The sequence below is a fragment of the Urocampus carinirostris genome, chromosome 20 (assembly GCF_059441175.1).
Source record: "Urocampus carinirostris isolate Australia breed hairy pipefish chromosome 20, RoL_Ucar_1.0, whole genome shotgun sequence".
Classification (NCBI taxonomy): Eukaryota; Metazoa; Chordata; class Actinopteri; order Syngnathiformes; family Syngnathidae; genus Urocampus; species Urocampus carinirostris.
This window is the reverse complement of record NC_142368.1, coordinates 15,848,327-15,867,458: the sequence shown is the minus strand read 5'-3', so window position 1 is coordinate 15,867,458 and position 19,132 is coordinate 15,848,327. Positions and strand designations below refer to the sequence as shown.

The 19,132-nt window shown below is 41.3% G+C and overlaps 1 protein-coding gene across 1 annotated transcript; it reads left to right on the top strand.

Moving 5' to 3' along the window:
- The first annotated feature begins 627 nt into the window (after window positions 1-627).
- Window positions 628-18,678, top strand: btbd9 (BTB domain containing 9). The gene is made up of 11 exons (XM_088324839.1): window positions 628-771; window positions 4,867-5,072; window positions 5,803-6,166; window positions 7,243-7,510; window positions 8,676-8,895; window positions 11,635-11,754; window positions 11,833-11,942; window positions 13,060-13,249; window positions 14,219-14,326; window positions 14,398-14,476; window positions 16,767-18,678. Exons 2-11 carry the CDS (start codon window positions 4,885-4,887, stop codon window positions 16,956-16,958), a joined length of 1,839 nt encoding a protein of 612 aa, XP_088180965.1. The 5' UTR covers window positions 628-771; window positions 4,867-4,884; the 3' UTR covers window positions 16,959-18,678.
- The last annotated feature ends 454 nt before the right edge of the window (window positions 18,679-19,132 follow it).

The following is a 19,132-nucleotide window of genomic DNA, read 5'->3' as shown; positions in this document are numbered from 1 at the left end:
AAAAAGAGAACCTTAAAGTCACATCTTAAGTGGACTGGGAGCCAGTGCAAGTTGGCCAATACAGGAGTAATATGCTCAAACTTTTTTTGAACAAACAAAAACAACAATCACAAAAAAACAACTAGAATAAATTAGTGTAGTAACTCTGCTGTTGTAAATGTGTGATATTGTCATGTTCTGTAAATTCCTATTGTTCGTGTTACCTGAATGCATCTGTAAGTCTTTGTGGGGAGAGTGGGCGGGGCAGGAGAGGCGTGGGTGCGTGCGTGTGTGCTTGCGTGAGTGCGCGCGCGTGTGCGTGAGAAAGAAATTATGCGGGAAGAGCCGCTGAGAATAGTTGCATTGTTTCTGTTTTTTTTTATTATTATTGTTGGTTACGGACTAAAGGAGCCAGTTAACAAAGCTACCGGCCGCTAAAACGTTGCATTTCTATCCTGTGTCTTCCGGACGCTACAATATATAAAAATATTTACAACGTCTATGATTCGCATGAGACCAAATGGCTCAGTTAAAAAAATACAATTGCAAGGAATTAAAAATAAAAACAGCATGCAAATCGATGATTAAAAAAAATAAATCTTAGGCATAAGCGTTTGAGCCGGAAGTATTTGCCCATCACCCGGAAGTGCTTTCTACTCGCTGTGATGTCGGACCCAGCGGATGTTTGTGTCTTTTTCCTTTAAACGCAAAGGATACTCAAACGTTTTGTCGTATTTTTCTCGTTTTGGAACTGCCGCTGAGGACTAAAAGTGTTTTTCTGTGAGTTATTCGGTGAGTCAAACTTGCAGGAATACATTGAAAATGGCTTTTTGCTCTCGTCGCGCCATCGGGTACTGGCTGTCAAATGCCCGACAAACAATAAAAGGCGTAACGTCATAATTACACATGTGGCTTTTTAATATTAAAGGGAATAGTGGAAAACACTATAGAAATCACTATATAAACATTTTGCTTACAACAGAAATGTCACTACAATATTTGGTTACCCCGCCAATTCGCTTTTACAAACCCGTGGTCCGCTCACCGTGACCGTTAACAATTTGATTTCTTCATTTTCCTCATGTTGAGGTTTTTGAGTTTTTCCTTGCCCTCATGTTGGTTCCAGATCAGGGGATGGTGTCATAATAGTCTGAAATAATAGTCTGTGCAGCCCTTTGAGACTCTTTGTGATTAAGGGCTATACAAATATAAATGACTTGACTTGAAATAAAATGTGTCTCACCTAAAGAAACTGATTGTCAGACATTTTGCTGCTCAGGGTACCCCAAATCAAACAGAAAGCTTGATAAATAAAGGCAGAGCAAAAGATTGAGACTAATAAATTGTGCTGTATGGTCACTTTGAGTCTCTGTAATTGGCACTAGCAAAAAAAAAGAAGGTATTCTTCGACAATATCTCTGTATTATTTGTGATTGCAACATCCTTTGCTGTCTGGTAATCCTGAAAGGGGGATACCACATGTGCGGTCCCTTCTCAAGGTTTCTTCATTTTCCTTATGTTGAGGTTTTTGAGTTTTTCCTTGCCCTCATGTTGTTTCCAGATCAGGGGATGGTGTCATAATAGTCTGAAATAATAGTCTGAGCAATAACCTGTAGGTCAGCAGCCCTTTGAGACTCTTTGTGATTAAGGGCTGTACAAATAAAAATGACTTGACTTGACCTGGCGGTGAATCGTGAGAAATCTTCAAGCACAAAATCTGCGCCTAAGATCAGCGGTTCGTATCTTTCCATACAGTGAGGACTTGTAAACAACATCAACAATCATTCCGTAATTAAATCTTGTCTTATAGATGCAAATGGCGTCAGTGAGTAAGTTGGGAGCTGTATAATTTCAAAGTATAATTGCATTGCTTTTTTGTCTGATAATGATCATTTTGTTCATTTGAAGTATATTAGGGCAGCACGGCGGCGCAGTGGTTAGCGCGTGTGTGGCACAGTTCTGAGGTGATGAGATCGAACCTCCTGCGTGGAGTTTGCATGTTCTCCCAGTGCTTGCGTGGGTTTTCTCCAAGCACTCCGGTTTCCTCCCACATTCCAAAAACATGCATTTCAAGTGAATTGGCTGGTCCAAATTGTCCCTAGGTGTGAATGAGCGAGTGAATTGTCTGTCCCTGTGTGCCCTGCAATTGGCTGGCAACCAGTTCATGGTGTCCCCTGCCCACTGCCCGAAGATAGCTGGGATGGGCTCCAGTGCCCCCGTGACCCTACTGAGGATAAGCGGTGCATATAATGGATGGATGGATGAAGTATGTTAATTTTATTGTGTGTCTATATAGAATGTTGGTTTCTTTTAAGTGTTATATTGTACGATCAGTGTTTTTATACAGCCCTTTCGGTTATGTACAAAACAAAAGCGACTAGATTACGGTTCTCCGACCCTTTTCAAGCTACTTTTTGTTACCAATTACCACAGAGGGCACCCAGTTTAATCTGCTTGATTATCAGCATTATCGTGTTATTAATATATGTTAGTATGTTATTGCTGGGGTAAATTTTTGGAAGTAGGGTTAAAAACTCCTTCAACCTCTAAAAAACAGTTTTACTAGAAAATCACAATGACCCAGGGCGTGAGGTATTCTCAGAACAGGTCTGCAAGCACCTCAGCTGTCCTTAGGAGGCACAAAGTTGGAGACCCCTGGACTAGATGATGAAGGTGCTGTATATGAGTCAGATCAAGAGGCTTCTCCCGCTACTTGTAACAATGTGGGGATCAAACTGCCCTAGAGAGGGATGAGCGCCACCAGGCTGCACTTGCTCAAGACACACCACAGAAAGTGGTGTCCCCGGATCTGTGAACCATGAAATGTTTTTAAATTATATTTTCTTGACCTATGAGTACTTTCAAAACTGCATGATTATTTGTCATTTCATGTATTTTTGCTTAGAATTTAAATCAATGTCGTTTTTAATGACTATATTTACCAACAGGAGGCGCTAAACAGACTGTACTTTTAAAGAAATGCTTCTGAATCCAAATACAATATTTTTCCTAAACGTTGCATTTATTGGCGAAGAATTATCTCAGCTCCCTCTAGTTAACGCAAATTATTTTTTCATAATTTAAAACTTGACTTTTTAATGTGTGCATGCAGCTCTACAGTTTTCTCTGTGTGAGCCTAATTTTATTAAAAAAACAAAAACAAATATATTGACCTTCAAGTATTTAATGTGAATTTCCCTGCGGGGATGAATAAAGTATCTATCTATCTTAAAAACATCTACTTTTATATGATAGTTCATGTATATTTCCCTACTATTCAAATAAATATTGTTTATTTTAATGAGTGAAGTTTTACCTCGAGAAGAAATAATACACAAGGTCCTTGTGTGAATTTCCCTGCGAGGATGAATAAAGTCTATCTATCTATCTATCTATCTATCTATCTATCTATCTATCTATCTATCTATCTATCTATCTATCTATCTATCTATCTATCTATCTATCTATCTATCTATCTATCTATCTATCTATCTATCTATCTATCTATCTATCTATCTATCTATTTATCTATCTATCTATCTATCTATCTATCTATCTATCTATCTATCTCTATCTCTCTTAGAATGACGAGAAAACCTTTATTTATGAACATAGAGTGAAGTGAAATAGCATCGAATACATGAGACCAATATAATTGAAGAATCATGTTCGCAAATGTTCAAAGTGATGACCATTATTGTCCAGACAACGCTGATAACACGCAAACGTCGCGAAACATTAGGAATATCACGACATTTCAATTTCCAATTTCAATGCATCAATTGTCCTTGGTTTGTTGCCATAAACGTGGTCTTTTAAGTATCCCCACAAAAAAAAAAGTCCATGGGTGTTAGGTCTGGTGAACGCGCAGGGTATTCAGTGGTGCCCCTTCGTCCGATCCATCTGTCAGGTAACACTGCATCGAGGTACGCTCGTATATTACGATGGTAGTGGGGAGGTGCTCCATCTTGCTGAAAGTAAATCTCGCCGTCATCACCAAACATCTCTGTAATCTGTGGACCACCAAATTCCTGAAGCATGTTGAGGTAGCTCTCACCATTGACCGTTTCGTTGAATAAGAAAGGTCCTGTGATGCCCAATGCGGATATCCCACACCACACTGTTACCCCTGGTAAGTTTACATGGCGTTCAATTGTTACGTGAGGATTTGCAGGACACCAGTACGTGCAATAATGGCGGTTAATGGTACCGTTTCATTTGAAGGTTGCTTCATCGCTCCACACAATTTTGTGTGCAAACTCAACATCTTCTGCACGTTTTGCCAGGTACCATTCACAAAATTCGACTCTCCGGTCAGGATCGTCTTCGTTGCAGACGCTTCATGATGCAGTTGACGCTATCTTTTGAGATGTGGGTTTCCCGAGCAGTTTGGCGAAGTGATTTCTGTGGTGATCGAAGGAGTGTTTCCTGCACCTGCAGTTCTTTTCCAGGGGACGTAGATGTCCGTGCTCGTCCTGAACCTTTATTGTTTGTATTTTGTACGTTTCCATCTGCTTCAAATTTGTGTCTGATGCGCGCAATGGTCCGGCGCGTGGGTGGCGGTTTTGCGAATTCACTTGTGAACCGGCGTTGCACTTCAGTGGCGTTTTCGGTCTTCCAATAGCATTTCAGGACAAACTTTTCTCTCTTCGAAACTAATTTGATTTCCTGCCATGGCTTCAGTAATTCAGGATATCTGAAACACATAAAAAGAGTGAGTACATTTTTTTGAGACACCCTGTACATTAATGTACTATCATAAAACATGTATCAGACGCACCCATACTTTGAGTTCTTGTTTAGATTTCAAAAAAGTGTGTTTCACACGGGTAAATAGGGTATGCATTTTTTTGGGGTATCATGATCTTTTCCTGTATCTGTCAACAGGCGCCTCTCAGCACCAGCATGAGCAACAACAGCAACCCCCTTCAGCAGCCGGCCCCCGTGTCCGAGATCGACCACATCCACCTGCTATCGGAAGAGTTGGGCGCTCTTGCACTGGGCGAGGAGTACAGCGATGTCACCTTCATTGTAGAGGGCAAGCGTTTCCCCGCGCATCGAGTCATCCTGGCTGCACGCTGCCACTACTTCAGGTAGCGCATCTGATTCGAAAGCTTTTTGTAGTGTTTCTCTCAAATTCTGCCTTGTTTTTTTTTTTTTACAAGATTGCAGAGTACTTTTCAAACCTCCTCTTGTGTTTTTTTTATATTAAAAACATGCATCAAGGACCCTGAATTTCAATTTGAGCCAAATCAAGTAAAAAAAGATCCCTATATTATGAAATGCTCTGATTTAAATTGTAAGATTTGTATTGTTTGCGTCGCTTTTGACCCGGATATAAAACAAGATTAGACGACACTACCAACAGCCAAAACATATTTGTGCATCAAATTTTTGCTGAGAAGACAATAAAAGTGTCACTTTTTTGCCACACATACATCTTGACCAGGGTTGGGTAGGGTTCCTTTAACTGGATTACTTTCAATTACTTTTGGATTACTCCAATATCAAATATGGTGATTAAAGACAAAAGAAACTAAATATGAATATAATAACTAAATTTTGTGCAGGCTTGGGGAGTAACGGAATACATGGAAGGGCAAAAATGATGTTGGCAAGCTGTTTGGATTTATTTTCATTTTGTTTCTGTCGCATTTTATGTTAGTTTTGCCAGAGATCAAAGAGATCAAAGCCATTTGTTATTGTATGTGTGTGTTTTGCTGTCGGTCACCCCTCTTGAGGGATATGACCAAGGTAGATAGATAGATAGATAGATAGATAATTTTATTGTTATTTTTCAAAATGCTACTGTTCCAAACGTAGGGCGCTGTTGTACGGCGGCATGAAGGAATCTCAGCCCCAAGCCGAGGTGAGCCTGGAGGAGACACGGGCAGAGGCCTTTTCCATGCTTCTGCGCTACCTGTACACCGGTCGCGCCAGCCTCAGCTCGGCCCGTGAGGAGGTGCTTCTGGACTTCCTGGGCCTGGCCCACCTCTATGGTCTGCTGCCGCTGGAGGACTCCACCTCCGACTTCCTGCGGACCATCCTGCACACCGGCAATGTCTGCTTGGTGTTTGACGTGGCCAGCCTGTACTCGCTCAGCTCGCTGGGAGCCGCCTGCTGCTCTTACATGGACAAACATGCACCCGACGTCCTCAACTCTGATGGCTTCCTTGCACTTTCTAAGGTAAGAGGATGGAATCCAGAGTAGGAACTGTAACTAACACAGTGTTCTCGTTTGCCCGCGTCCCTGCGTCCCAGACGCATCATTTTTGCTGGGGACGCATTGTGTCAAATCAACGTGCGTCCCCGGGATGCAACTTTTTTGACACAAAATTGTCATTATTACCCAATCACCTTTTTTTTTAACAAAGATTTACCGCACTCCAAACTTTTTGTCAGGCGGATCAGCCATTGTTGTTTTGGTCTTGTGGTCCGAGTTTTCGCCGATCTCGGCACACGAGATCTCGTTTCAAGATTACGTCATTGTTGTGGTGCTTGTCGTCGACTTAAAGAGAAGTATGCCTCCGAAAAAACAGTTAGTATTAGGCGCAAATCAACACAAAATTGGTAATTTCTTCAGTCTCAGTAATAAGTCGAAACATAATGCAGAGAATGATAACAACTGCGTTAATTCCGGCACGAAAAAACGGCGGAGAAATTCTTCAGAAGATCGCGGAGGCAAGGAAAACACGTGTGTTGAAGCGAACGATTCGACGAAAGAAAATAAACAAAAGAATACTCCAAGCAAGAACTGGACTTTTCTGCCAAAATGGACTCAATTATATTCCTGGTTACGCTATGAGGAGGATGATAATGGATTGGACCTTGAGAAGGCATTACAACTGGGGCGGGACAGCAAACCAAACTGAAACATCTGAAGTGATAACTCTTTTTGTATTACCAATTAACTGTGATGATTAAAACTGCATGAATATATAGACACAACGTCAGGGGAACCCGTGTATTTTTTACCTTCATGCACTGTAACTTTGACTTAAGTCGCTTCTTAATTAGTAATTTTGAGCCCTCATTTTTGTACGCTGGCTAGATTTTCTTTTGCGCTGAGAATGTGCGCGCGCGCAGCTTAGAGGTCCCTTCTCAAGGTTTCTTTTTTTCCTCGCGCTGAGGTTTTGAGTTGCTCCTTGCCCGCATGTTGGTTTAAGATCGGGTAATTGTGTCATTGTAATCCTGTGCAGTCCTTGGAGACATAAATTTGACTTGACTTGACAACGGTGGCTGATGCTTTTTCTGCCTTGACAGACGGCACTACTGACGGTAGTGCGGCGGGATTCATTCGCTGCGAGCGAGCGGGAGATCTTCCAGGCGCTGTGCCGCTGGTGCCGGCAGCGAGGCGAGAGCGACGAGACGCAGGAAGTGATGGCGGCGGTGCGACTGCCACTTATGACCCTGACGGAAATGCTGAACGTGGTGCGGCCCTCAGGCCTTCTCAGCCCAGACCACCTCCTTGACGCCATCAAGCTGCGCTCCGAGAGCCGCATCATGGACCTCAACTTCCGCGGCATGCTAAGTTAGTGCTCTTTCCCTTGTTTTGTGGGCAGGGAAATAAGACATGAGATCCAAAGGGGGAAGACGTTAGGTTTTAATGTCAAAAATTGTGTTTGGTGCTCATCCTCAAAGGCCCTTCCTCCAACACACCCGTTTGTAAGGCTTAGGTTTTAGTTTAAAAAACAAATATGCAAGGGTTTAGAATTTGCTCCACATGAACTTGTAATACAGTAATCCCTCGGTTAACGCGGTTAATGGGGACCGAGACCACTGAAAATCCGCGAAGTAGCGGCGCCCCTTCAAAAATGCTTAAAAAAAGGTATACAGGTATACAGTATACCCCCCGCCATTAAACCGAAGTGATCGCTGGCATGATGGCAAGGAGTTATTGGGTGACTCATCCAGAACTCTTCACACTGGAACTGAATGTACCAAAACATGACCCACAAGTGTAGCCATGTCTTACATCATCAATTTACACGGAATAGGACTGCGGCAAAACCACTACGAACCATTCAGTACGATTGTATTAACCGCTCTCAACCACATGCAGCCATCGCAGTTTTTTTCGCTTGTTAACACTACCGATATAGTAAAAACTAAAACAGTGAAAATGTGATATTTGATGAGTGTTTGTGAAGCGTTTTGGGAAACAACAGTTCAAAAAATGGTCTGTGTTCATTTTAATGAGAGTGAAAGAGCTACCTTCTGACAATAACAACATACTTTAGCTAGCGGCATCCAACGGCTTTTACAACAAATACAGTCACCAACATCCAATATTTTTAATCCTATCTAGTGGCTGGAAAATTACATCACCCCATAGTTGTGTGACTAATTTGCACACAAGAGGAAAACATTAAAATCATGCTATTGTGTTTTTTATTATTATTATTGTAAAAATAATTGACAGCTATAGATTTGACGTTTGGATTGAGTTATAGACATGGCACATCCAGACAGGAACAAACAATTTTAGAGTCAATTATGTTGTAGACCACATGTGTCCGGTAAGGGAAATCTGGTTACGTTTAGGCATCTTTCAATGTTTTTATAGCTCTTTTGGACGGTAAAGATACATTTTGGATGTGGAATGAATTTCAAAGACATTACAAATGAAATGTGAGATGTATTTTAACTTTCTCGTTTCTGGACTTTTTTTTTCTTTTTTTTTTCATGTTGTCCAGTACCGGAGGAGAACATAGCCACTATGAAGCACGGCGCTCAGGTGACAAAAGGCGAGTTGAAGTCGGCGCTGCTGGACGGGGACACTCAGAACTATGACTTGGACCACGGCTTCTCCAGGCACCCCATCGAGGAGGATGGTCGTTCCGGGATCCAGGTCAAACTTGGCCAGCCGTCCATCATTAACCACGTGAGACTGTTGCTGTGGGACAAAGACAGCCGGTAAATATGCCGTGTCTAACCCTAACTCTAACCCTAACCCTAACCCGTGTCCAACCCTAATCCTACTCGATGACCGCCTTAAGGCGTTTTTAACTGTCAAATCACTCAGCTCGTTTTTTAAAGACTTGTACCTCTTTAGGAGTCCGGAACATTTTTGAGTCAAAGAACCATAAAAGAAAAATCGTGAGATTTTTTTTTTTCAGTGAGAGCCACACTATATGTATTTTAAGATTAAATTATGATCTCCAGACATTTTATTTCACTGTGTGATTTGTGATGATTTTAGAATATTTTAAATATCCCATATCAACAAATATCCTACTTAAAATGCGTCTCCATCTTGCAGTTAAGATCATCAAGGTTCCTGCATTTTTGCCGTGAATAATGGTTTCGAAACAAGGTGCGAGCAGAGATATTTTAAAAAATGTTCACAAAATACAGCAAAACTAGAAAGGAAGCTATGCAAGGTGTTCATAGTTCGAACATTGGGAATCTAGTGCTTATTATTCGTCCTCCTTTTGGTTTTAAATATGTGAATCTTTGACATATTTTGAAATCTACAAACATTTTTCATTATAGTCATCATGTGTGTCGATGATCATTGGTCATTTGGTTTTGGGTTTCTTGCGCAAACAATACACTTGTGCAATTATATCAAGGTTATGGTTGAAAGCAGATGTCACACTCACATGTTTATTCTAATGAATCTCATTGGCTATGAGACATTTCTTCTTAGAGGACTTAAAAGTCAAGGTACTTACAGGTGCTTGAAATCCTTGAAAATGCATGAATTTTAATTCTGTATTGAAACATGCTTGAATTCTAGGTGTAGTGCCTGTGAATGCTTGAAATTGTTGCTATGTTTCTCCACAAGTCTACTTATAAATGACGCTGACTGGTGGTTTCGCTTTGCCATTGCGTTTCTTCTTCCCTCGTAAATAACGAGAGCGGGCATTAGTTTGTATGATATTGTCCTATGAAGCCTCAGGTGCATGCTACACCTAAACAGGGCCTTATGAAATGTGTATCAGTGCAAAGATTACGTATTATGGACATTTTTTATGTGCAATGTAAAACATGAAGGTAGTTTCCCAGTGGTAAATTACAATGGGAAGAATTTCCTGCAACAGAAGATGTAAGTTACATAGCACCGTCATTTTACCCAACACCTATACAGGGAAAGATTTGTCTCTAAAATATTTACACATGTATTGTTCAGCACTACAAATATATTTGTGATTCACTCAAAATCTTAAAAACATATGTCTTGATAAATGCACACGCAAGATTGAAAATCGTATACGAAAATAGGAGATATATTTGTGTGTCTGCAAAATACACGAATTACAATGTTTTTTTTTTTTCTTTTGATGGTTTGGAGATATTGAAAAATTGGCTTTGGAAGCGTTAAAAAGTGCTTGAATTTGGTCGCAAAAAGGGTGTACTGAAAAGATTAAAAGCTCTCCGGCTGCTGGTGGTAGAAACACAGTGTTGCACTACTGGTGTAAATGTTATTGAGTGAATGTTATCTCTGAGCCAGATCTACTCATGAAAAGACACACCCGGCTCGCGAGCCATTCGATCAGGCCCCCTGCTCCAGGTTAATGTAAAAATGAAATGTATTTGATATGATCTAAGCCAGGGATGTCAAACTCAATTGCATAAGGGGCCAAAATTCAAAACACACTTAAGGTCGTGGGCCAACCAGGATAAACATTTATTGAACACACTTAAACTGAATGTTTTTGGAACATAAATACGAATAAAAACAGACAGGAATATCAAATTTAAACCTTAAATCACTTATACAGTATTTATTATTTTGCTGTAAATAAAAATATCTTGTTAAATGATACAACTTAGAACTTCACTTAAACACTTAACATTAAAATAACATTTAAATTCCTTTGCTCCTATGTCAATGTATATATTAAAAAATATATTTTTCTCTCCTCAATATATCTCCTGTCAAAAGTAGAAATAAGAAAATGCTACACAAATTATTTTGTAAAAACGTCACAATATTCTGAGAACAGGGAGCCTGATGTGCTGACCTTTGGCGCAGACGGAGTAGGGCGAGAGTTCGGAGGGAGTGCTTGCACTTTTTGCATAGCTCCACCCATCCCTTCCACTCACCCAATTCAATAACTAAGTTCTCTTCTGTTTTGGCGTATTTACAGTTTGTTCTGTGGATTTCATCAAAAGGTATCTGAACACTGAACACAGATTATATAGTGAGCTTTTATATAAAGGATTCTTTAGCGTTGTACAGCCAAAACGAGTTTTTTTAGTGTGACACCTTGACTGTAAATCGTAGTGAAAACGTGCCTATATAGTCTGAAAGGTACTGCTCTGTAATTCAGCTTTGGTTTGGCTTTGCGTGTATCTGAACAGGATCAATGGCTCAAGTTTTGAATGCGATGGAGAAAATTTGCATGCAATTAAATTTGTCTGTGAGCCATGGGTACTCATAGAAAGAGCCATATCTGGCTCGCGAGCCATAGGTTCCCGACCCCTGGTATATAGTATAGTATACGTCATATATGAAGGAATAGGTACAGTGACTAAAACGTCAGAATAGGGTGTCCAGGGATGAGTTGGCGTTGTTCATATTGACAGGCCATTTATAACAATAATGTAAAATGGTCTTGCGGGCCGGATTTGATTACACGGCGGCCCGGACGTGGCCCGCGGGCCGGGAGTTTGACACATGTGATCTAAGTTTTCTTGTGCCGGCAGCTCGTATTCGTACTACATCGAGGTTTCTATGGACGAGCTGGACTGGATTTGCGTGGTGGACCATTCCAAGTATTTGTGTCGCTCTTGGCAGAATCTATTCTTCACTCCCCGAGTTTGCAAGCAAGTCACTCTCTGATTTACCCGCCTGCTAGTCTCCGTTCCGTTATTGTAAAAAGTCCGCTTTTTTTTCGGCACCAGGTATGTTCGCATCGTGGGAACGCACAACACGGTCAACAAAGTCTTCCACCTGGTGGCCTTTGAGTGCATGTTCACCAATCGCACCTTCACTCTGGAGCAAGGATTGCTAGGTGAGTCTCAGGAACCTGGACTGGCTGGATCCATCTCATTTGATGTGTGCAGGGTTTCTGGTTTGCCTGCGTCCCCGTGTCCTAGACGCATCATTTTTGCTGGGGACGCATATTGTTGAATCAACGTGCGTCCCCGGGACGCAACTTTTTTGACACCAAATTGTCATTATTAACCGATTACTTTTTTTTTTTTTTAAACAAAGATTTACCGCACTCCAAACTTTTCGTCAGGCAGATCCGCCATTGTTGTTTTGGTCTCGCGGTACGAGATTTCGTCCGCACGCCGATCTCGGCAAGCGAGATCTCGTTGCTTCGAGATGACGTCATTGTTGTGGTGCTTGTCGTCGAGTGAAGGTTAAGTATGCCTCCGAAAAAACATTATTAGGTAAAAATCAACACAAAATTGGTCATTTATCAGTGTCAGTAATAAGTCGGAACATAATGCAGAAAGTGATAACAATGGCAATAATTCCGGCAAGGAAAGCACGTGTGTTGAAGCGAACGATTCAACGAATAAAAATAAACAAATGAGGAGGATGATAATGGAGGCTACATGTTCTTTGATGCGTGTACCCAGCGTGACAAAAAAACTGTATTGCATAAATCATTTCGCAATACGAACTTTCAGAAGAGCACATTCGATCGGCACCATGACAATGAAAACCACAAATTAGCTATGGAAATTCCGTTGCTACTATTGGACCTTGAGAAGGCATTACAACTGTGGCGAGACAGCAAACCACGAAGAATATATGAATTGAAAACCTGAAGTGATAACTGCATTGTATTACCAATTAACTGTGATGATTAAAATTGCACGAATATATAGACTACTATTTCACCAATTTTATTTTGTATCATGTACAATATTTTGTGAACTAACAAACTCTTGAAGTGATAACTGCTTTGTATTACCAATTAACTGTGTTGATTAAAACTGAATGAATATATAGATTTTTATTAAATATTTGTCGCCGATGTACAATTTCAACCGCGATAACACAAAATTTTGGGGAGCCATAGATCTCTGTTGGGACCCATAGATTTTTGAGCATGCCAGTCCCCGGGACCCATCACTTTTCACAGCTCAAATGAAAATTGTGTCTTATGTGCGCAGTGCCCAGTGAGAACGTGGCCACGGTCGCAGCGTGCGCCAGCGTGATCGAGGGCGTCAGTCGCAGTCGCAACGCCTTGCTCAACGGTGACACGCTTAACTACGATTGGGACTCGGGCTACACTTGCCACCAGCTGGGCTCGGGCGCCATTGTCATCCAGTTGGCTCAGCCCTACTGCATCGGCTCTTTAAGGTGATTCTCAAATCCGTCTTGAATTTTGTAGAAAGTGTAGGCTAGGTGTGCTTACACGTTTTCAGCACGCAAGCGTTCCAAAAATAACCCTTTGATAAGTGAAATCCATTAGGTAGTAACCAACGGCAATAATTCCGGCACGAAAAAATGGTGGAGAAATTCTTCAGAAGACCGCGAAGGCAAAGAAAACACGTGTGTTGAAGCGAACGATTCGACGAAAGATAAACAAAAAAATACTCCTAGCAAGAAAAGGACTTTTCTGCCAAAATTGACTCAATTATATTCCTGGTGACGCTATGAGGAGTATGATAATGAAGGCTACATGTTCTGTGATGCGTGCACCCAGCGTGACAAAAAAACTGGATCGCATAAATCATTTTGCAATACGAACTTTCAGAAAAACACATTGGATCGGCACAACGACAATGAAAACCACAAATTAGCTATGGAAATTCCGTTGCTGCAATTGGACCTTGAGAAGGCATTACAACTGTGGTGGGAAAGCAAACCACGAAGAATATATGAACTGAAAAATCTGAAGTGATTAAAACTGCATGAATATATAGACTAATATTTCAGCAACATTATTTTGTATAATGTACAATATTGTTGTGAACTGAAAAATCTGAAGTGATAACTGCTTTGTATTACCAATTAAGTGTGGTGATTAAAACTGAATTAATCTATAGATTTATATATATATTTGTCGCCGATTTACAATGTCAACCTCGATAACACTAAATTTTGGTTACCCATACATTTTTAAGCATGCGAGTCCATCACTTTTCAGACGTAAAATGAACACTGGATCGTGGATGTAAATTGTGCAAAATTGTCAGAATAACAAACTAAAGTGAGCAAAACATGAACAGCCAAGGCATTCCATGCAATCTCCTCTGAAGGTGCCTTATAGTAAAAACCGAAGCAAGCGAAATCAAATCTTGCTCATTGGTTCGACTTCCTCCACAGGCTCCTTCTGTGGGATTGCGACGAGCGCTCCTATAGTTACTACATCGAAGTATCCACCAATCAGCAGCAGTGGACTAGGGTGGTCGATCGCACTCGAGTGACTTGCCGGTAAAGAGTTTAAGAGCGTCTGGTGTCACAAAATTGATTTGTAACACTGTCGACATGGCCTTGTGTTTTAGATCCTGGCAGACCCTTAAGTTCGACAAGCAGCCGGCCTCATTCATCCGCATTGTGGGCACACACAACACTGCTAATGAGGTGAGCGGGTGCAAACGTGTCTGTGGTATGACAGGGTCCGTACGGTTGTGTTCATTTTCAGGTAACTTGATCCATGTTAGAGGGTCGGTGGCGACTCGTGGCTTAACTCAACCGTTAAATACCGTAAATTCCGGACTATAGAGAGCACCTGATTATAAGCCGCACCCACCACATTTTGAGAGGAAAACCTATTTTGTCTATACACAAGCCGCACCTGTATATAAGCCGCATGCGCCCACATTTAAACATGTAACACAAACACAAAATTAACCCAAACCCGACTTTAAGTCCCGCGATTGAAACTAAATGTCCTTCATTAAAGTCCACAGTCCAAAAATCACAGCCGGCAAAGTGAACGGAAAATGATACCGGTACTTAAGGTTTGATGCAGACCTGCAGAGTCCGGGTCCCGTTGAAAGTAATCCAAGGAAAAAAGTGTATATTTCCAAAGGTAAGGGTGGGAAAAATATATCAGATGATCACATTTACTCACGCAACTCCTTTTTCTTTAACCAACTCTTTACCCCCTCTTTTTTCCTTGTCTGTCCCTCACCTTTATCGGTCCCCACTTAAACATGGCACCCCGCGTTTGTTACGCCTCTTCTTTTTAATTCGCCCGTCCGAAACATATCAGAATAAGTGTCTAAAATAAATACATTACAAAAATATACAGTTGCAAATACATATTATACATGGTTACACATATTTACAAAGAAAGACGGTACACCGAGAGAGTTTTCAAAGCCTTAATAATAATAATATAGCTTTGACAGGGCAGTTAATGGTAGCAACACTCGAGCGCCACTGGCGGCCGTTAGAAAAATGACATCAATTGGCCGCATCACTGAATAAGCCGCAGGCTTGAAAGTTAGGGGAAAAAGTAGCGGCTTATAGTCCGGAATTTACGGTACTCTAAAAACAATAGTACATCATCCATTTTTCTCATCTCTTGGTTAACCATGAAAATACTTTTTTTTCTACTCTTGTGGTTTGTATCGTGCTGAGACTTGGAGCAGATTTTAGAAGGAAATTAAATATTTTGAGATGAAGTGTTTGAGGAATATATTAGGAGTGACAAGATTGGATAGATTGAGAAATGAAATTGCGAGAAACAGAACTGGAGTTGGAGAGGAACTGAGCAAGCGTGTGGATAAGAGAGTACTCGGTTGGTTTGGACACACGGAGAGGATGGATGAGGAGCAAATGTTGAAAAGGATCTACAGAGCAGAAGTCAATGGAAGGAGACCAAAAGGAAGGCCGCGATTGACGTAGATGGATGGTGTTATGAGTGCACTGCAGGAAAGCGGTCTAAATATAATGGAAGCTAGAGCTCTTGTTAGTGATAGAAAGGAGTGGAGAGGTGTTGTGAAAGGATAATCGGATGTTTAGACGCGTTCTTAAGGATGGGCAGGGCACCTGTATGATGCGGCAGGGGTAAACCAGTGAAAGCTACCGGGCCCTGCTGTTGAACAAAAGAGTGTGTTGTGTCACCCTGGCCGCTTTCTGGTGTCCCGTTTCATCTGGAGGGACGAAAGCAGGACCAAATCGGGTGCCGAGGTGCTTAAATTGTTTGGGTGTTTGGGCAACTGTATTGGCCATGGTCCACAAAATTTTGTGTGTGTTTTTTGCTACTTTTTCCCTTTTTTTGTTTTCTTTTTTGTATGTGTTTGTCTTGCTGTCGGTCACCCTCTCGAGGAATATGACCAGGTTAGATAGATAGATGGATAGCTAGATTCTTGTTGTGGGCCTCTGGGCCTTTTCTCTGTGGGTCTTTTCTCTGCCTGTATACCCCTGAATTTCAATTTAAAAACTTGTTAAAATGAACCTCAAAATAATGATATAAATTTAAAGAAAGTGCTTTTGGTTACTCCTTACTTAGGGGTATTTCAACAGCCGCTATTTTTTTCATTATACTATTATTGACTATAATAAAATCTACAGTGTTAGGGTTGTTTTTGACTGAAATATTTCCTCCAAGATCAAAGCTAAAAATCCATTTTCCAGCAACAGAACTTGAATACGAATACAAAATGAAAATTGCAACAGGTCAATAACAGAAAATATAAATGACACCATGAGTCATCGTCTCTGTGTGAAGGAACTTGCATGTGTAGGCAAGCATGCGTTAAGATGCTTGTGTGGCAAAAATTTACACCTCCCGATATTTGGATCGATCTGCTCACCCGTACCCTAAACTAGCATTCCGCGGGCCATGTTTGTGACCCCTGGTTTACTAACTTTTGCGATTTTGCAGCTTGACTCCTGCTTTGTGTCTTCATATCCAATACAGGTCTTCCACTGCGTCCACTTCGAGTGTCCGGCTCAGTCTGATACAGACGCCAAACAAATCAATCGGGGACCGGACGGCTCCGAAGCCGCCCCTTCTTCCTCGCAGCCGCCCCGACCTCAGCGGCCATCGCGCACGCAAAGCCTGCCTCCGTCCAACCCTTCTTCAGCTTCCTCGCAGGCCAATCACCGCTAAGCCTGTATCTCCTACGCCTCCTGCTGGAGACTGTCGGGAGGACAGATGTTTTTGCACTGCCGCCGTTGTCTATCTCGCTGTTGTAACCCGCGCTGCTTTCTCCGCCCACACGTGGCTTTCCGAGCCCGAGGTCTTCCCGACTCGTTTGATACGTTTTTTGTGACGTCGTCGATTCCGGCTCGGCTCCAACTTCCTAACAAATGTGATCTATTTTGAAGAAAAGGGGAGGATATTTTTGCAACGCGTTTGTATGCAAAGGGCACTTAAACCCTAGATGTATGTTTAACCAGCCCAGTGAGTAATGGTGTGACACGAGCAGGGTTGGGTAGGGTTACTTGAACTGGATTACTTTCAATGACTTTTGGATGACTCCAATACCAAATATGCTCATAAAAGACAAAATAAACCAAATATTAATAAAATGACTAACTTTTGTGAAGGCTTGGGGAGTAACGGAACACATGTTGGCAAGCTGTTTGGATTGATTTTCATTTCGTTTCTGTCGCATTTCATGTTCGTTTTGCCGGAGATCAAAGAGATCAAAGCCAGGAGAGAAAGCTTACCACGTGTTGTGAGTCATCATTTTATTCATATTTAGTTACTTTTGTCTTTTATTAGCATATTTGGTATTTGCAAGCTGTTTGGATTGATTTTCATTTTGTTTCTGTCGCATTTGATGTTCGTTTTGCCGGAGATCAAAGAGATCAAAGCCAGGAGAGAGAGCTTACCACGTGTTGTGAGTCATCATTTGATTCATATTTAGTTTCTTTTTGTCTTTTTTTGCATATTTGGTATTGGCAAGCTGTTTGGATTGATTTCCATTTTGTTTCTGTCGCATTTGATGTTCGTTTTGCCGGAGATCAAAGAGATCAAAGCCAGGAGAGAAAGCTTACCACGTGTTGTGAGTCATCATTTTATTCATATTTAGTTTCCTTTGTCTTTTATTTGCATATTTGGTATTGGAGTCATCCAAAAGTCATTGAAAGTAATCCAGTTAAAGTAACCCTACCCAACCCTGGACAGGAGAAACACAAAAGTGGTTGATAAAAATCACGCACCTGCCGACGAGGAAAGCAATAAGCTGATAGCAATGGAAGCTTAGGAGCTCAGACCAAATCACTGGCGCAAAAATAACAAACTTGACATAACAAGAGCAGCTGCTATTGGCACTTTACCAGACTCAAGTTGCGGAAGTAAAGCTCGCGTCGGGGGTCTTTTGACTGAAAAAGTACTCGAGCTCCTATTGTGTTAAACGGACTGCGATGTACGTGTGTGTGTTTGCAAAACGTTAGCCATTTGTCGTTGCACTCTGGACTTTATTAGCACGTGTAAATATAATTGGCTCGTTCTGAACTAGGGCAGCAACCAACCAGTTTGATAAGAAGTGAGCCCGGCGATTCTTTCAGTTGATTTATCACTTTTTCAAACAAAGAATTGCAACTTCAAACAGTGTTCTTGTTTGTCTTAGACGAGTGATTTTTGCTGGGGACGCATAGTGTCAAATCAACGTGCTTCCCAAGATGCAACTTTTTTGACACCAAATTGTCATTATTACCCGATTACATTTTTTTTCAAACAAAGATTTACCGCACTCCAAACTTTTCGTCTGGCAGATCCGCCATTGTTGTTTTGGTCTCGCGGCTCGACTTTTCGTCCGCACGCCGATCTCGAGTTGTGTGGTGAAAAGTCCGTCTCTTTTTAGAGAACCGGCTTTTTCGGCTCAACTCACTCAAGAAAGCCGGTGTTATGCCGAGAAATGCATCCCTGCTGAGATTTGCATCCCCTCGCTACTATAACTTACTATAACCTCGTTTTATCTCACTTTTATATCACTTTTTGGGAACGTCATGGCGAACATATAACCCAAACCACTTGGTCTTGCATTTGGTGGGAATGTAATACAACTTAAACCATTCCGTCTTTGTATTTGTTGTGAATGTAATTGAACGGTAATGCACACCGTATATAAATCATTTTTGAGGACTGTTATGCACTGTACCGTAAAGCTTATTATGCTGAAATAAGCTTTATGGTAGAGTGCATAACAGTTTCAATACGAGCGATTTGAATAGAAAAAGGCAAAATAAACATGTTACCTGCTCAAAAGTGATTTGTATACGGTGTGCATTACCGTTCGATTACATTCCCAACAAATGCAAGAAGAAGTGGTCTTG

What these genes read in the sequence shown, in the direction of transcription:
- btbd9 (XM_088324839.1), top strand. Translation starts at nt 4,885, where the DNA reads ATGAGCAACAACAGCAACCCCCTTCAGCAGCCGGCCCCCGTGTCCGAG. An exon ending in GCTTCCTTGCACTTTCTAAG is followed by an intron (nt 6,167 to 7,242) that starts GTAAGAGGATGG and finishes CTGCCTTGACAG; the next exon opens with ACGGCACTACTGACGGTAGT. An exon ending in TACTGCATCGGCTCTTTAAG is followed by an intron (nt 13,250 to 14,218) that starts GTGATTCTCAAA and finishes CTTCCTCCACAG; the next exon opens with GCTCCTTCTGTGGGATTGCG.